At 40.8% G+C, this 18,290-nt stretch overlaps 2 protein-coding genes across 3 annotated transcripts; both read left to right on the top strand.

The window, feature by feature from the left end:
* Positions 1–3,392: 3,392 nt before the first annotated feature.
* LOC112880728 (E3 ubiquitin-protein ligase SHPRH) lies at positions 3,393–13,695 on the top strand. 2 transcript variants are annotated; one of them, XR_003226423.1, is made up of 20 exons: positions 3,393–4,462; positions 4,702–4,896; positions 5,175–5,236; positions 5,348–5,837; positions 6,326–6,526; positions 7,277–7,532; positions 8,028–8,271; positions 8,775–8,935; positions 9,036–9,635; positions 9,792–9,958; positions 10,105–10,318; positions 10,403–10,594; positions 10,835–10,951; positions 11,039–11,284; positions 11,433–11,637; positions 11,900–12,096; positions 12,461–12,612; positions 12,743–12,774; positions 12,861–13,004; positions 13,079–13,695. XR_003226423.1 is itself a non-coding variant. In XM_025945475.1 (19 exons), the coding sequence occupies exons 1-19, from the start codon at positions 3,669–3,671 to the stop codon at positions 13,349–13,351; spliced, it is 5,028 nt and encodes a 1,675-aa protein (XP_025801260.1). In that variant the 5' UTR covers positions 3,393–3,668; the 3' UTR covers positions 13,352–13,695. The 2 variants fall into 2 exon arrangements, 1 of the variants encoding a protein (XP_025801260.1); XM_025945475.1 differs by having other exon boundaries at positions 12,743–13,004.
* Positions 13,696–14,969: 1,274 nt separating this feature from the next.
* Positions 14,970–17,335, top strand: LOC112881781. The gene is made up of 3 exons (XM_025946646.1): positions 14,970–15,449; positions 15,854–15,961; positions 16,403–17,335. Exons 1-3 carry the CDS (start codon positions 15,103–15,105, stop codon positions 16,995–16,997), a joined length of 1,050 nt encoding a protein of 349 aa, XP_025802431.1. The 5' UTR covers positions 14,970–15,102; the 3' UTR covers positions 16,998–17,335.
* The last annotated feature ends 955 nt before the right edge of the window (positions 17,336–18,290 follow it).

Below are 18,290 nucleotides of genomic sequence, written 5' to 3'. Positions count from 1 at the left end.
CCTGAATGCCAATTCAATCTGAACAGCTGCCTGCTTGCATGTTAGCCGCAGCAGGTTTCTGCTCGGGACGGAGGATGGTGTGGTGCTCTTGCTGGATGGCCTCGAGTCCAAGCGTCCACTGTCGGACGGCGAAAGTGACCAACACCAACTAACCCTCACCATGGTCTCCTGCTGTTGCTGATGCTGATTCTCAGCGTGCCGCGCAGGCTAATTTATTTAATTTTATTTATCCTCCTACGAGCAATGTGTATTGTATATAAATTTCGGATACTCTATAGTCTATACTTCTCTTTTATGTAATCCCGAAAGAGACTAGCAATTATATAATATTATCCTTCCGCTAGCAATTCAGAATTAATTTTCCTGGCAAGCAAATTTGCTGATTGAAGAATCTAGCAAATCCAAATTTAATGGCGATCAACGCAAAGCTAAGAACGATGTTGGTGTGACAATAAATATTATAAAAATCTAATGGTCTAAACTAACAAGAGTTCATATCAAATACGATTAATAAACAGCTAATTTACAATTTAAAAGTTAAGAAAAAGATAGGACATGATCAAAGTGTCCATGCCTAATACTTTTAGTAAATAGTTAAATATAAAATTCAAAAAATAAGAAAATTATTAGTTGATCCAAGAGTCCATATCGAACGCAACTAATAAATAGATAAATTCAAAACTTAATAAACCAAAAAATGGCAGTTGATTTGTATAGCAGAAGTAAATTAGGAAAAATAGCTAATATAAATAATATAGGTCAAATACAAATAATAAATAATTAAATTTGAGTTAAGAAAGGAATTAGAAGTTCACAAGCATTTCATGTCAAATATGATAAACAAATAGCTAAATTTAGAATAAAATTAACAAATTAGTATTTAATTTGTATATGAATTTTTGAATAAAAATAGCTAAGTAAAGTAAAATAATAAGAATAAATATCTTGATTCCTATTGAGTTAGGAAGCAAATTACATATGTAAATAGCTCATATCAAAATATTTAAGCTATACATTTAAAAGTATAGGAATATATATAGCAGCAATTTTTATAATAATCTAACGATTTATATTAATCGAAAGAGTTCGTTGAATATGATTAATATATATCTTAACTCGAAATTAAATTAATAAAAAACTATTCTACATGAATTTTGAAGAAAATAAAAAAATTAAAAAGTCTATGTAAATAACGAATAAGTGAATAACTAAATTACAAGAAAAATAATAAAAACTGATATTTCAGAAATTGATATTCAATTTCTAAGAAAATTAATTAAATAACACATAAATAACACATGTACCTATTTTTCAGGCTATTGTCACTACTGGTACAACTTTCATTGCTGCTTCATAATGAGTTAATCATTACTTTGGTGATGTACATCTTGCTTGATTAGTTATCCAGCATTGTAGAGTACAACAACTTTGTCATGACAATTGTCACCTTCTAGCATTCATTTTTACTACAGTATTAGTTTGCAAAACATTGGAAAGATGAACGCTTCTACTTAAAGATTTACGGATAAATAAATATTAAATATTACAAATCAATCATCATAATAAATTGGTACCTAAGTAGTGGCTTGACTATGGTATTCATTGAGTCTTAACATGCCCTTCATCATATTTTAATATCTCAAACACCAGCACCTATAACTATAGCACATGTAACCATGACAGTTATTAGGATATGTTTGCTGGTGTCAGGGATAGATCCTCTGGGTACCGTAAAGAAGCTACATGTAAGGAAAAAGAAGTCTGATTCCTACTAGAATTCCACCGTAATCCTATTAGGACTCATACCTTGTAATACTATTAGGACTCATACCTTGTAATCGTATTAGGACTCCTACCTTGTAATCCTACTAGGAACCTCGTCCCCTGGGATATATAAAGGAGGGCGGGGATACCTAGATAGGCAGAAAGAGAACCAATAGAGAACCAACAGAGAGCAGCCAACAGGCTGCTCAACATCCAAGCGCAGGGCGCAATATACAACACCCCAAAACAGGACGTAGGGTATTACGCTACTCTAGCGGCCCGAACCTATCTAAATTTGTATCTTATGTCCTTGCGTTCACCTTCAAATTTCAGATCCGACGATCCCTCACCAAATAATCACCTATCTTAGGGTATCCCTAGGCAGGCTGACGATAAAAACACCGACAGCTGGGGCTTCTCCATTAGTTTCTCCAACAACTTTCAATAAAGTTCTATGAAATAGGTAAAATTAAAACGGCTTCACCAAGAAGCCTACATGAAATCTCAAAACGGCTTATAGTAGAGAGGAGGAGTAAAAAAAAGCTTTAACCGACTTCTCCTCTCCCATCAAGCTTTAAAGTATTCTCAGAATTACCACATTAACATTAAGAAGCTGCTTTGCCAAAAAAAATTAAATGGTTTCGGCTCCAGAAAATATGTGGTTTCACCGTTGAGCCAAAACTAAATAAACTTCAGAAGAAGACGATGCCCTACCAAACTACTCATTAGTGTTCAATTTACGAAGTGTGTTAACAATCCCAAAAGAATCATAGGAATGGCGGTGGAGAAGCACAATTTAATAGCACTAGCTTATAGGGAACAACTATATTAATAGAAATGAGAGAAAAAAAGCTAACATGAGTCAGAATCCGAGAAGGTGACGATGACCATAGAGGATGGTAGGCATTAAGGAGAAGGTTATACATTGCCACCTGCAATTGTAGACCCTGTACATGGTAATGGAGAAAAAATGCATCAACCGTAGGACAATATAACAATATAGGTGCATGTATGCATCAATTTTTAAGAATTGGAGATTGGAGAATAATGAAAATCTACTAGCTACCAATACTATTTGCGCGGATCAGCTTGCTAGTTTAATATATATCATTCAATTACGTGGGTTAAGGTAGTGTATAAAAAGTTATTGCGTTATTTTACATAGAGGGATAAAAATTGAAGTAAAAAAAATCAATAAAGTCTATTAATTTGATGGGCAATGTATTTAGGGCTTGTTTGGATTCACCAACTAAAGCTTTGGCTAAATTTAGCTGCTAGGAATGCAAACGGCAGCTAAAAGACCAGCTAGAGTTTAGCTGAGTTTAGCTGTTTCAATATATTGGTAAAGCCAGCTAAATTTTAGCTTAATCTATTAGCCGGAGGATCCAAATATCTCAACTAAAATTTAGCTGGGACAAATTTTAACTGGCCAAAATTTAGTTTTAAAATTTTAGTTAGCTAAATCTTAGTGTCGGATCCAAACGTACCCTTGCTAATTTGATATAGTCTCAAATTTATGACGCAATAACCTTCTTACTTGAGTTTGTGATTGATTTTGACGAATTGGCAACGCTCACCAGCTTCAAGATCAAATTTGACGAATTGGCAACCTCAACCGTCTTTCGGAAAAGAAAAAAAAAATCAACCTCAACCGCCCTTCCTCCATTCTCTCCCGGCAGTTCGCCGGCCGGTTCTTCCTAAAACCTCCGCCGTGTCATCAATCTCTACCCCCGTATGCCCCAGCCACTCGTCTTTGCTCCCGTGTCCTCCCTCTCTTCTCAAAAATCCGAGGGCTCGAACTCCAATCACTGAAACACCGCGAGATTTCCTCGAATACCCGCGCCCAGTTCTGCTCCGGCGTCCAAAACCCCCACCTAAGAGTTCAGCACACTGCTGAATCACACATGGGGAGGAAGAAATCGCGGCCGGTTCGAGCGGCGGGCGCCGCGTCTGCGGCGGCCGAGGCCGACCCCGACGCGCCGGGCCCCAGCGGGGGTACGAAGCGTGCGGCCAAGGGCGAGGCGAGGAGGGACGTGCGCGTGGAGGTGGATAGGAGCACGTGGGGGCTCGCCGACGCCGACCACCGCGACGTCGCCGAGGTAGTCCTCCGAGACGTGAGTGTCTCCGACGACGGGGAGGAGGCGTTGGAGGAGGCATTCGGGGCATCAAGGTTCTCCTTGCGTATGCTTGTGCGTGACGCGCCGGAGGAGGGGTTCAGGATGGGCCAGTGGCCCGTTGTGCCGTCGGATTGCGTGCTCCTGGAGTATGTCGTCCATGGGGATCGCGAAGAGAAACACGAACAACTCGTGGTGTCAGGGTGTTTTGATGGTCCTGATGAAGGTGTATCCGGCCTCGCCCATTTGGTGAGCTTGAGATTCGTCACCCTGCGCGTTCAATCGCTTAGAGCGTTTCGGGATGTGGGCAAAGCGCGGGCTGAATCATTCAGGGTTAGAGTGGAGGTGATGGAGGGGGCTTTCAGCGCGTGTGAATCGCTGCTGGAGGTGGCTAGGCATCCATGGAGGAAGAGCTTGATGAATATGATGGCTTGGCTGCGTCCTGAGGTCACAACGTCGGCTGCAATATATAGGATGGATAGTCTTGGTGTGCCGATGGATGATGGTGCTAATGCTGATTTCACACCTAAAAGTGATTCGCAGTTTGATCTTGCTGCTTTTTATGAGGCAGTTAAGCCTTCGATGTGAGTATCTTACATCTCACTGTTACTCTAAGCTCATAATCATGTGCTTTAACATGAATGTAGCCATGTAGGAGAGCATTTAAACTCAGATAAGTACTTGCTGCCGATGTTATGGTATACCATATGTGCCTGCTTTGTCAGAATCTATGATTTGAGTTATACAAAGTATTACAAAGCTTAGTTATAACATACTTTTTTCTTGCTGTTGTATGATACTTTTTTTTTGTTCCTGTTATTAGTAACGCGGAACAGTTGGAAGTTGGTCTTCCTGATTTAGTTCCTCAGCTCAGGCCATATCAACTCCGTGCAGCACATTGGATGGTTCAACGTGAAAAGGGAAATATTCTCCATCATGAATATGTTTATTCTGCACCATATTGTGTTCCTATCGATTTTATTCACAAGAACTCCAGTATGTTCTACAATCCTTTCAAGTAAGTCTGAAGTGCGTAGCCGCTAATCATATCTGGTTGATATGTTTGTAGCTTGCAGTATTAATTATACTAGAGATTACTTAAGTTCCTTTCATATTGTTGTACTATTCAAGCAACTTGTTTTCCGAGCACATAATGTTTCCGCAGTCTTGATTTTAAAATTTATTTGTTCCTGTGAATGCCTCAGATTTTCACATATATGTTACTTTACAGAGGAATTATAAAATTTAATTGTTTCTGTGAATGGCTCAGACTTTCATGTATCTGTTACTTTGCAGCGGAAATATTTCATTGCGACCAGAGCCTTCTCCACCTTATGTTTCTGGGGGCATTTTGGCTGGTATGTTGATAACAACTGTGATAATAAATTCATGATTATACTTCTTTCATGGTTTTCACTTCTGTTGATAGTTTCCGCTGACATTCCTTTTGTGTGCTTGATTGATTATAGATGAAATGGGCTTGGGGAAAACTGTCGAGCTTTTAGCTTGCATTTTTGCCCATAGTAGGCCATCTTCAATTGGCCTTTCTATCTCCCAGAACAAAACTGAAATGCCTCAAACAAAGAGGCAGAAAGTAGAAAGGGTTGAGTGCGTTTGTGGGGCTGCGAGTGAAAGTTCTGCATACAAGGGTCTGTGGGTTCAATGCGACATTTGTGATGCCTGGCAACATGCTGATTGTGTTGGTTATGCACCCAAAGAAGATATACATTTTGATAACACCACTGAAGATGTAGCATCAAAATATGAAAAAAGTGACAATAAGCCTGGGATTAGAAGGAAAAAGAAACCCTGGTGCTCTATTGTTGATACAGAAGACAAATATGTTTGTGCACTGTGCTTGGAGCTTACTGAAGCAGCTCAAACTAATATATTCAGCCATGCTACATTAATAGTATGTCCAGCGCCAATATTGGCACAGTGGTATTCTGAGATTACCCGGTATGATTCCTTTTATCAAAATGTTAGTTGAACAGTTTTGTCAATAGTTTCCCAATAGCAGAATCAACGTTCTTCAGTTTTTCTGAGCTAAACATCATTATATCAAGATAATGTGTAACACTATATGTGCTGCTGTTAATTTCAGATTTGAGATCTCCGTCTCTTGTTTACAATGTAGGATTATTATTTTGTTCACACCATGCTAGCCACAACCCAATCTCGTCTTCACTGCTTGCATTTTTCGGTGTTCTAGAAGTTCCACAACTTTATTTTAAAAATCCTTCTGTTGGATCTATAAGAATTAAGAGTGCTTATGATAACAAGCTTTTTAGATAATATGTTCCCACTCTAATACAATCTATACCAAGAATGAAGCTTCAAGTGCCCTATCCAATTTTATTCTTTAAGTGTTTCGGCTTATCTCTTTTTTTATGGTATTGTTATCTGCATATAATGATAGTGCTAATAGCTGTTTTCTTTAACTCAAGGCACACAAGGCCAGGATCTCTGAAAGTTTGCATTTATGAAGGTGCAAGGAACTTAGATCTGGCTACCATCCAAAAAATTGATATGACTGATATAAGTACTGCTGATGTTGTCCTGACAACCTATGATGTCTTGAAAGAAGATCTATCACATGATTTTGATCGGCATGATGGTGATCGTCGTTTCTTGAGATTTCAGAAGAGGCAAGTAATGTTTTTTTCACAATGAAGGCTGACATGATAGGACAGACTGATTCCAGTAGTTAACTCCCTCTGTAAATAATTGGAAACATACCTTTCTTCTTTACCAGGAAGTCATGGATCTTTTCATCTTTGAGGCAAATGTGTTTTTTGGGGTTTCTTGTTGTTGGTTTTTTTGGGTTGGGAAATGCAACATGACAGGTAAAGTTAAATTGAAACAATAACTACAAGTAGCAGAGTTACATGACCCATATACATGCTTCTGCCTTGCGAAGATGTCAATGAGCTGAAACTACTCTGAATAGGATCTTTTTTTTTTCTTGAACGCGCTGGTGAACTGCGTGTCATATATATTAAGAAGAGGGAAAAAGAGAGGCCGTGCACACTGTCAAAAACACCTGCACAACACTGTGCATCTGTACCTTTTTCTTTATTATTTTTTTGAGGTGTTCTGTTGGGTTCATGATTAACATTTTTTTGAATTACGACACCTTTTTAGTGATCTGGCATGATGTGGTTATAAAAAAAACCTAGTAAAGCTGAAAGGATAACTAACTTGAGCTTATCTATCATTTAGAATCAGGGTACACTGATAAAAGCTGAAATAGAAGTGAAATAGCTTGTTGGGTCTGGATACTCCTTTGAGTGCTTACAGTCTTGTAAGCATCCCATGTGTTATCCAGGTGTACCATTTATGCAAAATTTAAAATGACTCACCCTGAAACTCTGCTGAACTGTCATTACACTCTATAGATATCCCGTCATTCCAACAGTCTTGACAAGGATCCACTGGTGGCGGCTTTGTTTGGATGAAGCTCAGATGGTAGAGTCAAGCAAGACTTCTGTGACTGAGATGGCGATGAGGCTACATGCCCAACACCGTTGGTGTATCACAGGAACCCCGATACAACGCAGGCTTGATGATCTCTTTGGGCTTCTACGTTTTCTTAGGACAAGCCCATTTGACACATATAGATGGTGGGTGGACATTATTAGAGACCCATATGAGGTATGTTGCGTGCTACTGTTAACTGTGTGTCTATTACATGCTGACGCTGGAAGGCATTGTTAATCACTTGCTTAGGCTGACAACTTAAGCACCATAAACTGTTAATCACTTGCTTAGGCTGACAACTTGAACAACATAATTTTGTGGTGGTTGGTGATGGATATGGTGAAATACGAGAAATCTGGTTAGTATGTGTCTTACACTGAGCTTGTTGGGTCTTCTTACCATCTGGTCCATGTAGTCTGAAAACATAGGCAGGCATGATACAATGACAAGTTTAGTGCTAGTTTATTGCTTTGTATAGCAATACAAGAATCATGAATAATATTGCCATAGCTGTGCATGTAATGCTTGTCTTTACTTGGTACGCCTTGATATGAATAATATTACCATAGCTTTGCATGTAACGTTTGTTGCTAGCCTTTGATAACATCTTTTTAGTGAGATAGCTGGACTGAATAATTATTTTCTTTTGTCTCATTGAACAAACTGCAGAAGGGGGACCAAATAGCTATGAATTATGCACACAATTTCTTTAGGGAAATCATGTGGCGCTCTTCCAAAGTTCATGTCTCAGGTGAACTACAGCTTCCTCCTCAAGAAGAGTGTTTTTCATGGCTCATCTTTTCTTCCATTGAAGAATATTTCTATAAGAAGCAGCATGCAACCTGCATGGACCATGCACATCAGATTATTAGAAGTTTGAGAAATGATGTCAACAGAAAGGAATCAACTTCAGGTACTTTGTTCACCAAATCAATCATTTCAGGTTTCCACATCGATTCTCTGGGTCTGGGTTTTCATTCTATTTCATAGATATTATGAGCAAAAAAACTAGCTGGTAAGGACATTTCTTAAGCACATAATATAGACGAAAAGATTTTACTATTACTTTCTGCTTCCTTTTCCTTGCTTTGTTTGTCTCACATGACTGGCTAATGGGATGATTTAATATCCAAAATTTACATTTCTCTTGTTCTCCATATCCCACTCAAAACAAAGCTGCAAGACTTTCTGCTTCAGAGGCATTCGTAGGTAATAGCAAATTTTCAAAGACTGTTACATCTTGTGTAAGGCTGCCTAAAAGTTCCCTTTCCCAGAACCCCATGTCGTGTTGTGTGGGAGCTTTCAGCATTGGGTAGGCCCTTTTTATTAAACATGTTGCTCGGTGGTCGACAGTTGCCACACTATATTCCCTTTTTCCAAAAAATCTTAGGCTTCTTTTTTACCTTGTGTTTGCAGATTCAAATGCTTTACTAAATGTTTACCTCTCCAATGATGACATTGTCAAGCTCCTAGTCCCACTGCTGAAACTTCGGCAGGCATGCTGCCACCCGCAAGTTGGGAGTTCTGGTCTCTGCTCCCTGCAGCATAACCCGTTGTCAATGGATGAGATTTTACAGGTGAATAGCTAATAATGTTACAGTCCTTGTTGCCACCTAATATTTGTAGTGCAACTTTTTAATAATGTTCTCAGTGGGCTGGTAATACTTTTGTATCCAGGTCCTTATTGGTAAAGCAAAAATTGAAGGAGAGGAAGAGCTTAGGAAAATTGTAGTTGCCCTGAATGGTCTTGCAGGGCTAGCTGCTATCGAACAAAAGAACCAAGAAGCCATTTCATTGTACAAAGAAGCACTAGCTTTGGCTGATGAAAATGTTGATGATTTCCGTGTTGACCCTCTATTGAATCTTCATATCAACTACAATCTTGCGGAACTGCTCAGAACTAGTTCTGAATATTTACAAGAGTGCCCATTAAAAAAGCAGGCTTCTGAAGTTGACATCGGCCGGAAAAGAAAGGAGATTAGCACTGTTGAGACAGATCTATGTATCATAAAGCGAAATAAAATATGTGAGAACGGTGTTTCGAGTTTGACAGCTAATGGTTTAGAAACGTTTGAGGAAGATGAAAATGTTATTGGACAAGCATGCACAAATGGAGAAATGGACACAGAGAATTTTGCTGGAGGCCACTCATCATCAAAGTGTTTTGCTGATGAGTGCTTGAGGAAGACTTGCAATGCAATCACAGAAAAGTACTTGTCAGTTTTTACTTCAAGGCTGATAGTAGCACAGAAGGATTTTAATGCATCATTCACAGAGGTTTGATCACTACACTTCTTATTTTTGTATTTGCACAAGCTATCTTAATCTATTTATATTTTCTTGTCTTCTTTTATATTCCTAATCCTTGGTAAATGTTATGTGATCCAAGCCTTTCCCTTTTCTCCCTCATACTGAGCCTCTGGCTGCCTTTAGGTCTTGAATATCACTAGGGAGCTACAGAATGATTATATGAATTGGTGGCTACATGCTTTGGACTGCATTGACCAGAGCAATGTTTCGGCTGGCGAACTCCTTAAGAAGATTGATAATTCTTCTACTAAGAGCACCACTGGTTTGGGTTCAAGGGGAATATCTTCCAGGTCTATAGCAAACTTATTTCTGTTGGTTTCTTTATTTAGTTTATTCTCCATGGTGCCTATGGTGATTTTTCTGTTCAAGAATTCATATCACTAAATAAAATCTTCTTTTACTTGATAGTTAACTTGGTTGTTTTGTTCTTTCACAGGGTTAAAAGTATTGCTGGCTTAAAATATGCAATTCAAGCTGATATTGATTCTCTACAAAGTTCAAGGCAACGACTGATGGATAGACTTTTGGAAGTTGACAACACAATGGATAACCCAAGGGATGAGGACATTGAGGGTCAGCGATATTGTCCAAAGTGTTATGATGGTTCTGGTTCTTTATGTATCCAATGTGAGCTAGATGAACTCTTTCAGGTAGTCACACACCAATGCTTTTTGATGTATTTATGTCCCTATGAGATTAATCATGTATCAATTTAATCTTATCGTTTCTTTTAGAGGTATGAAGCACGGCTGTTTCTTGTTAAGAAATCGAACAATGATTCTGTCATTGATACAGTAGAAGAAGCACATGATCTACAGAGGCGAAAATATGAGCTCAATCACTTCTTCCGTAATAAAAAATCCAATGAGGGATCTGAACCTGGTTATGACAATAATAATCCTAGGTCGGCTCGAGAAAACATACAGGTATGTTACATACTTTTATTCTGCATATCGTACAGTTAAATAGTTGTCACTTCTCTTGTCCACACTTTTTTCTAGGATAACATTGCAACCCCAACTCTTGAAAATAATGTTGCACCATTTGTCTTCTCCCCTGTGTCTTCTTCTCTAAGGCATGCACACATTTTGAGATTCAAACTTCATAATCTTTGACCATTTATTTGCTATCCAATATTATATGTTTTGTACTGCCAATGTTTACAGGTCTACAGGCATCCTTCTCGAACTGAGACCACATTGAGGGTTATCCAAAATCACTCAAAGACAGTATTGGGAAGGCAGTATTCTGCAATTGCTAAAAAGCATTTACTTCTTTTTGAGGTAGATTTTGTTTCCTTCTCTTTTGGCATGCTCAAGCTGGTTATTGTAATGCTAACTAACAAATTTGGCCATGACATGGTGATTGAGGCTATGCGCAAGGAGTTTTCTCAAGCACGGTTTTTGTCAATTGCTCAAAATCAATTATTGCGTGCTCATGATGAGATCAAGATGTCTATCTCAAGACTGCAGCTCAAAGAGAAAGATGATGAACCTAGCGCTGTCGATATTGTAACTAGAGAGGAACTCATACCATATAATGTCCAGTTTACAAGTGAAAAATTCATGTCTCTCTCATCTTTAGCCCGTGTAAGGGGCCAACTCCGGTATTTAAAGGTGTGTATTAACTTTCAGTAAACTTTTGCTATATAAGTTCACATTCTAGTCTACAGCTTGCATGACTTTTATTTCCAAAGATTGCACTATGATACTATCTTGGATTAGTGTGTGTTTTTATTGCTACTGATTGCATTTGTGCCTTTAGGGATTGGCGCTATGTAACAAGAAAACATTTAACAAGCATGGCGAATCATTGCCTAAAGCAGGCGATGCTGTTGATATAGCTACTTCATGTTCTGTTACAGGACAAACCATTTCTGATATTAGTAATGAACCATGCCCAATTTGCCAGGAGAAGGTTTTTGACCAAAAAATGGTTTTCCAGTGTGGTCATTTCGTGTGCTGCAAGTGTGAGTATCCATGCTAGTTTTATTTTCAAAATTTCTTCAAAGCCGTCATTTGAAGAAAAGCAGTAGATAGCATAAATACTACTGTTACATGCCTGCCTGGTTGTTGTTTGCTGGAATTTACTTGAGCAATCTTAAAGCTAAGTATTATGCTAATCTAGCATCAGGGTATATAGTTGGATAATCATGCCAATTGTTTGTTCATATGATGGATATTGATTAGTGAATTCCTGGCCTTGACTATTTATCTGCTTACTGTTCTCAGGCTGTCTTTACATGACAGAACAAGCTGCAACACAATTTGGGAAACGTAAAAAATGGATCATGTGCCCTACATGCCGTCAACGTACAGATCTTGAGAATGTGGCTTTTGTAGTTGAGAAACAAAGTGACAAAGCTGAAAAGAGCGCAGAAGATTTGACTGAAAGCACTATTTCTGTCCAAGGTTCATATGGAACAAAGGTTTCATGCCATCTCCTTCCTTGTGGTTGTTCTATGTGTTCTGCACTTGAAATCTACGGTTACTGGTTATTTGATTTGTAACTTGCAAAATTATCATTGGAAAGTAGGGCCTTTGTGTCAATGTGGCCAATCACATGAATACATGATTAATCATGTAATCTCGCAAAATGGAATGACTATATTTTCAAGAATCCTGAAATGTTATTCAACTACACTTCTATAATGCACTTGCTGTTAACTGTTTGCAGAGTAAAAAATATAGGCCATACTTTAGCAAGCTCCAACACTTCTTGTTTGTTTGCTTATTGTATGTTGAATTTTGGTGTAATAATCCCACCTTCTGTTTTATCTTTTTCTGGTGAAGATTGAAGCCGTCACAAGAAGAATATTGAGAATCACTTCAACTGATGGAACAGCTAAAGTTCTTGTTTTCTCAAGTTGGAATGATGTGCTCGATGTATTAGAGCACTCCCTTGCGGCTAACAACATTTCATATGTTCGGATGAAAGGAGGAAGGTGAGATATCTCAACCCATATTGAATCAAGGTCTTGATTGGCCTTTTACTGTTCCTTTTCTTTTTTATATCTTTCTGCTAGATGGTTATTAATGAGGAAGTACTTACATGCTAGTTCGTTTCCTTTTCAGAAAATCACAGTCAGCGCTCTCCCAGTTCAAAGGTCAGTTGAGCAATATAAATGTAGATAAAGTGAAAAAGACAGTCTCCAAAATGCAGCCTGTTCAAGTACTGCTGATGCTTATACAGCACGGAGCAAATGGTCTTAATCTGCTGGAAGCACAGCATGTTATTCTAGTGGAGCCATTACTAAACCCTGCGGCTGAGGCACAGGCTATCAGCAGGATCCATAGAGTTGGGCAAGACAAGAGCACATTTGTTCACCGTTTTATAGTGAGTGCACATCCTATTTTTTAAATTTACATTAATTAGTGGAGACAGTTTATAATGTCTTATTTTGCTTTTAGGTGAAGAAAACAATAGAAGAGAGCATCTACAGATTAAACAGGAGCAGAGCTGTCTGCTCTACTATAAACCGAAAGTCCAAAAATTTCAAAGATGAACCTGTTTTGACCCTGAAGGATGTCGAGTCACTATTCCCAATGACAGCACCTGATGAACCCCCAGAACTGGCAAATGAAGATCATGATGATAGCTTGAGGAGTTTGCCTCCATCCGTCGCAGCTGGGTTAGCTGCTGAAAGAAGGCGACTGATGGAGCAACCGGACAATCAACAATAAGCTAACAGATGTCTTAACTTTTCGTATCGAGGATTCAGAAGCATGTATAGTTCAGATATAGCAGTTCGACCAGGGACATGTCATCGACTTATGCCAGGTGTATCGTGATTCATGAACGCAGCCGCATTTAGGCTACTAATTGAAAGGTCAATTTTAGATGGTGGTGTCCGAGCCAGTATTTTTTTTTCTGGAATACGACTGTCAGTTGTCATCCTCCGTAGATGTGCCAATATGCCATTTCTTCGCTTTATTTTTTGGGAATCTCGTCCTGGTTGTTCAGTGAGCCAGATGCAGCCGAGCTTTACGAATGCGCATGCTGATGCCGTATTTCGTATTAGTAATAATTTGGGCGTTGGCTGGGAGTTTGTGCATCTGGGTTGGGTTACGCTCACTACTGGTTTCCTATGTCGACTTGCGTTGAGTATGGGCCTGTTCTTTACCCCTAGCTTTATATAATCCGGTTTATTTTTTAACTCTCTAATCTAGTTTAGATAAGCTCATCCGAAACTTATAAGCAGCTTATATAAGTTAAGCTCCTCTAGCTTCTATAGTGCTTTAAGCTGTCCTGGACCATTTTAGGTTTTTACTTCCACACATATAAACTGGATTATATAATTTGGGGTAAACAAGTTCATTCAGCTATGCAAGCCGACATGATAATTAGGCAATATTAATTATTATTATCTTCTGACTTGGCTCTTTAGCTGTCCATTTTTTTCTTCTCAATTTTCTGGTCTCGTCCTTGAAATGTACTGAAGAGAGAGACATGGCCTACCCACGTACGAAAAGATTTAAAACTTGTGGGGCTCATCATTTCTTAAGGGGGGCCTCCGTGTTCCCGTCATGCATGTGTCAGGGCAAAGACTAGTCAGCCCAGATGCCCACGTTTTCATAAGAAAATTGCCCGTGAGTTGAAGTTGTCTGCTTGGAAGATGCTCTCCCATGGACCATTTGTTGCATGGCGCGCAATTTGTACAACAAGATGTAGAAAATGTTATGTTTAAGACAAGTACGTGTTGATCTACTTACATTTGCCCCTTTTCTCCACAATTCACTGCGTGGCAAATGAATGAAAATTCGTAGTCTCAACACGTGCTGCTTCTACGATTGACAGACAACAACGCACCATCGGTGTTCAAGAAGAAAAAGAAAACGAATGCATGGAGCCTCACTCGAATGGTTAGTGAAGGTGACTAGCTATATTCTTCACGAGGATCGTTAAATAATGTCCTCATCATTTTTATCGACAATGGGATATTTGCAGTGATTTCGTCAATATCAATTTAGTTTATAGGTGTAAATGTATGCCTTGTGATAGTGTGTTTGTCCATTTCTCGTTAACTATAGCCCTCGTTACGATTAATCTCATGAAAAGTATCTGTTCAACTCTGCCATGGTATGCATCACTGAGCCCACGGTGGCGCCTGATCTCACGGTGGCGCGTCACAGCGATGACGACCGGCTCCCGCCCCTAGCTTCGTCGCCTTGCGCGCAGTGCGGCACCTCCATCCGGGGGCCCACTTGTGCCTGCATGTTCTTCCACGCCACTTCCTCTTTCGCCTTCCCCCACCCGGCCCCGTCCTCCTTTCTTTTTCCTCCCAACTTCCCACCGCGGCCGCCAATAAAAACAAGCCGCAGCAGCTGCAGCGACGACCCTATCGCTCTAGCTACGGCCGGGCAGGTGGGCATGCATGCACTTGCACCGCAGCTCTAGCTCAGCTAGCTTAATTAGCTAGTGGATTGCTGCGACCATGGCGTCTTCAGCTAGCGGCGGCGCCGCCGACGGCGGCGGCCGCTCGTCACCACCTGCTGCCGAGGCTCCTCGGGCGGTGGTGGACAACCTGATCGACCTGCGTGAGCGAGCGGAGATGCTCCGGAACATGCTGCAGGGGTCGCCCACGCCGCCGGGAACGCCCGCGGACGCCGCACCTGGGACCAGCGAGCTGATAGACGGGATCATGAGCAGCCTGTCGAGCGCGCTGTCGGCAGCTCTGGACACCACCGCCGGCGGCAGCCATGGACAGGGCCGGAGGAGGAGGAGAGCTGGCGCGGTGACCGGCTCTGGACCGCAGCGCCGGAGCAGCACCACCAGGAGAAGGTGAAGAAAGTTCATCAAAAACCCTTAATAATTAACCGTGCAACTAGCTAGCTACATGCATTAGGATATGATACCATGATTGCCTTAATATGCCGCTTCCTTTTGCAATTTGGAGAATTCCCTAGACTGTCTAAGTTTAGTAGTGGGGCTTAACTTTATGTGCCAATGATAGGGAGAAACCTAAACTTGCTTTCTTTCTAACAACTTGATTTCAATTGTGGTAAATAAAAAAAAAGGTTAATCCTTGTTTTGGTGCTTCTAGCTTACGATAGTTATTCATAGCCGCACTTGTATGCTTCTTCCATAGATTATTAAAGTAGTATTCCAATTAAAACCTGGCGTATTATATATGGGTCATTAACCAGCTTATTAGCTCATAGTATATATATATATGTATATGGCAGGTCGCACAGCCCCTTCTTGAGGACAGTCACTACAAGTACGCTCGATGATGGCAACTCATGGAGAAAGTACGGCCAAAAACATATTCAAGACTCGCCTAATAACCCAAGGTATATATATACATGCATGTGTTGTTTATTGGCTTCTGATCTACGCACCGATCGAAGAAACTTATATACCATGCATGATTTTCTAGTTGATGCAAAGGCTGGAGATAGAGGCGGATCGAGACTACCTTCATTGTCTAGAAAAAAGATAGTTGGTCGAATAATTGAAGCCTAGCTAGGGGAAGAAATGTCTCCTTTTCCTTTTCCCTAGCTTACTATAGAAAAACTAAAGGCACATCAAATACTTGCAACTGGCTATCCAGTGAATTAGAAAGCACTATTTGTACTACTTTTAGCCCCATGCATGTACAGCAATTCACTGATAAAAACATGCATATATATGTTGCTTCTATGCGTAGCAAGATTAATATAGCTTAAAAAGCAAAACAAACCTCATCATCATCAGCTACTACAGTCCTAGCTTAGCATCTTATGTATATGCAGGAGCTACTATAGGTGCACTCACAAGCCAGACCAAGGGTGCAAGGCGACCAGGCAGGTCCAGGCCTCCGATGACAACCCGTCCGAGTTCGTCATCAACTACTTCGGCCAGCACACCTGCCGGGACCCCTCCACGATCCCGCTCGTCATCGAGGCCGCCGCTCCGCCCGACGACTGCGCAAATCTCATCAGCTTCGGGTCCACCATGGGCGCATCCACGACCACGCACGCCGTTCCTCCCCAACGACCCCAAGCCTTTGATCCGGCGATGTTCGTCTCTCGCTTGGTCGGGCACAGCTCCTCTCTGCCGGCGCAGGACTACTACCGCTGCGGCAGCGAGGAGGTGCACAGCAGCAGCTCAGCGCCGGCCGGGGAGCTGGCCGCCGTGGTGGGATCAGCTGGGATGGCCTCGTCGGCCACCGTGGTGGGGTCAGCACCGGCGGAGTGCTGGCCGGGAGGGACCGGCGGCGGCGACATGGCTTGTGGCCATGGCGCAGGCAGCTTCCCGTCGTCCCCTAGCAGCCTCGGGTTCATGACCGGCTCGTTTGGATCCTTTGGGAACGCCGGGGAGGACGACATGTTTGGCTTCGATCCCTGACAATGGCTGATGCATGCATGCGTCCATATATGCATGGCTAATGACGACAAGTTTGCAATTTGCATGCATGCACTAGTTGCACAACTAGTAGTGGTAGCAATGAGTAGATTGATATCCACATGCATAGATGTGTAATGGTTAATACAATAAAGGCTAGCTACCTCCGATCCAGTAGTAGTTCATCTGAACAGGGTTTGATTTCTACATATGTATATTTGCTGAAATATATAGATGTATTGTGTTGTAATATAATGCCTCATTTTGTGCATCTGTACATTATGTGCATGTGATTGTATGATCCTGAAAATGTAGTGACTATTCCAAAAATCCAAAGCAGGCTTAGGCTCACTACTTGTAATCATTTGAGGTGATTTCTTCTGCTCAGAGTGAAAACAGTAGTTCTATCATTTGGAATTGAACTACACAATAATACAAGTGGCAAAAGGCTCAATATGTGTGCGATTGTTAAACCGTCCGGGACCTTGCAGCCAAATTTGGTTGTGATCAAAACACATACCAGCTGTAAACATCATGCATTTGTTATCTTATGAAAAAATAACAGAAAATCAGAATCAGCTTCATGCATGTTTTTTCAGCATGACATGATATAAAGTGCAAACTTGTTCAGGGCCGCTACAAAAGATTGAGATTGCTATCAGCATCAGATGCGTGAATCTAATCCTGATTAATTAAACGGATCGGAATATGCAGAATTGTGCCAACGGCAAAATCTCGGCAAGATTCAGAATGTGTGCTTTAATTAGTTGGGAGCTGCATGTCATGAACTGATCAATTAAGCATGCAGGATCGGTACACGGTTTGTCAGTGTCAGTCCGGTTTGTGGACGCTCGCCTTTTAAGCTAGTTGTAGGTCATGCCTAGTCACTAGTCGGGTAACCACCACTAAGCTTTCTGCATCGATGCTTGGTTGGACCGATGGAGATCCACGTAGGCCCCTCGTGACCAGAGAAGTTAGAAAAACCTTAATCTTGGCCAACTTCAGTATTGCTCACTCTCGTCCACTTCCAAGTCCTGCACTCCAAAGACTTTGACTAGCACATTACCTTATTATATAGTGCTTGCGATTGTTTTTAGGGGGGGTCGGACAATATGGAAATTAAAATGGCTAGCTCTCAACCACTCGACACATGCATATGCATGCTTTGAGCCCCAAAAAAAAAAATCTCATGAAAAGAAAGCCTAGTTTTTCTTTTTCTTTTTCTTTCTTGTTCCGATGAGCAACCAAGGGAGTAAGGAACCCAACTGAAATCACTTTACGCACTGAAAAGAAAGC

This window comes from Panicum hallii, chromosome 2 (assembly GCF_002211085.1).
Source record: "Panicum hallii strain FIL2 chromosome 2, PHallii_v3.1, whole genome shotgun sequence".
Taxonomy (NCBI): Eukaryota; Viridiplantae; Streptophyta; class Magnoliopsida; order Poales; family Poaceae; genus Panicum; species Panicum hallii.
This window is presented reverse-complemented; position numbering and strand designations above follow the sequence as displayed.

Excerpts from the sequence above, each read along its gene's own strand:
- LOC112881781 (XM_025946646.1), top strand. The coding sequence starts at position 15,103 with ATGGCGTCTTCAGCTAGCGGCGGCGCCGCCGACGGCGGCGGCCGCTCG. Across the intron at positions 15,450-15,853 it reads AGCAGCACCACCAGGAGAAG|GTCGCACAGCCCCTTCTTGA; the intron begins GTGAAGAAAGTT and ends TGTATATGGCAG. Across the intron at positions 15,962-16,402 it reads GACTCGCCTAATAACCCAAG|GAGCTACTATAGGTGCACTC; the intron begins GTATATATATAC and ends ATGTATATGCAG.
- LOC112880728 (XM_025945475.1), top strand. The coding sequence starts at position 3,669 with ATGGGGAGGAAGAAATCGCGGCCGGTTCGAGCGGCGGGCGCCGCGTCT. Across the intron at positions 10,319-10,402 it reads AGCTAGATGAACTCTTTCAG|AGGTATGAAGCACGGCTGTT; the intron begins GTAGTCACACAC and ends CGTTTCTTTTAG. Across the intron at positions 12,097-12,460 it reads AAGGTTCATATGGAACAAAG|ATTGAAGCCGTCACAAGAAG; the intron begins GTTTCATGCCAT and ends TTTCTGGTGAAG.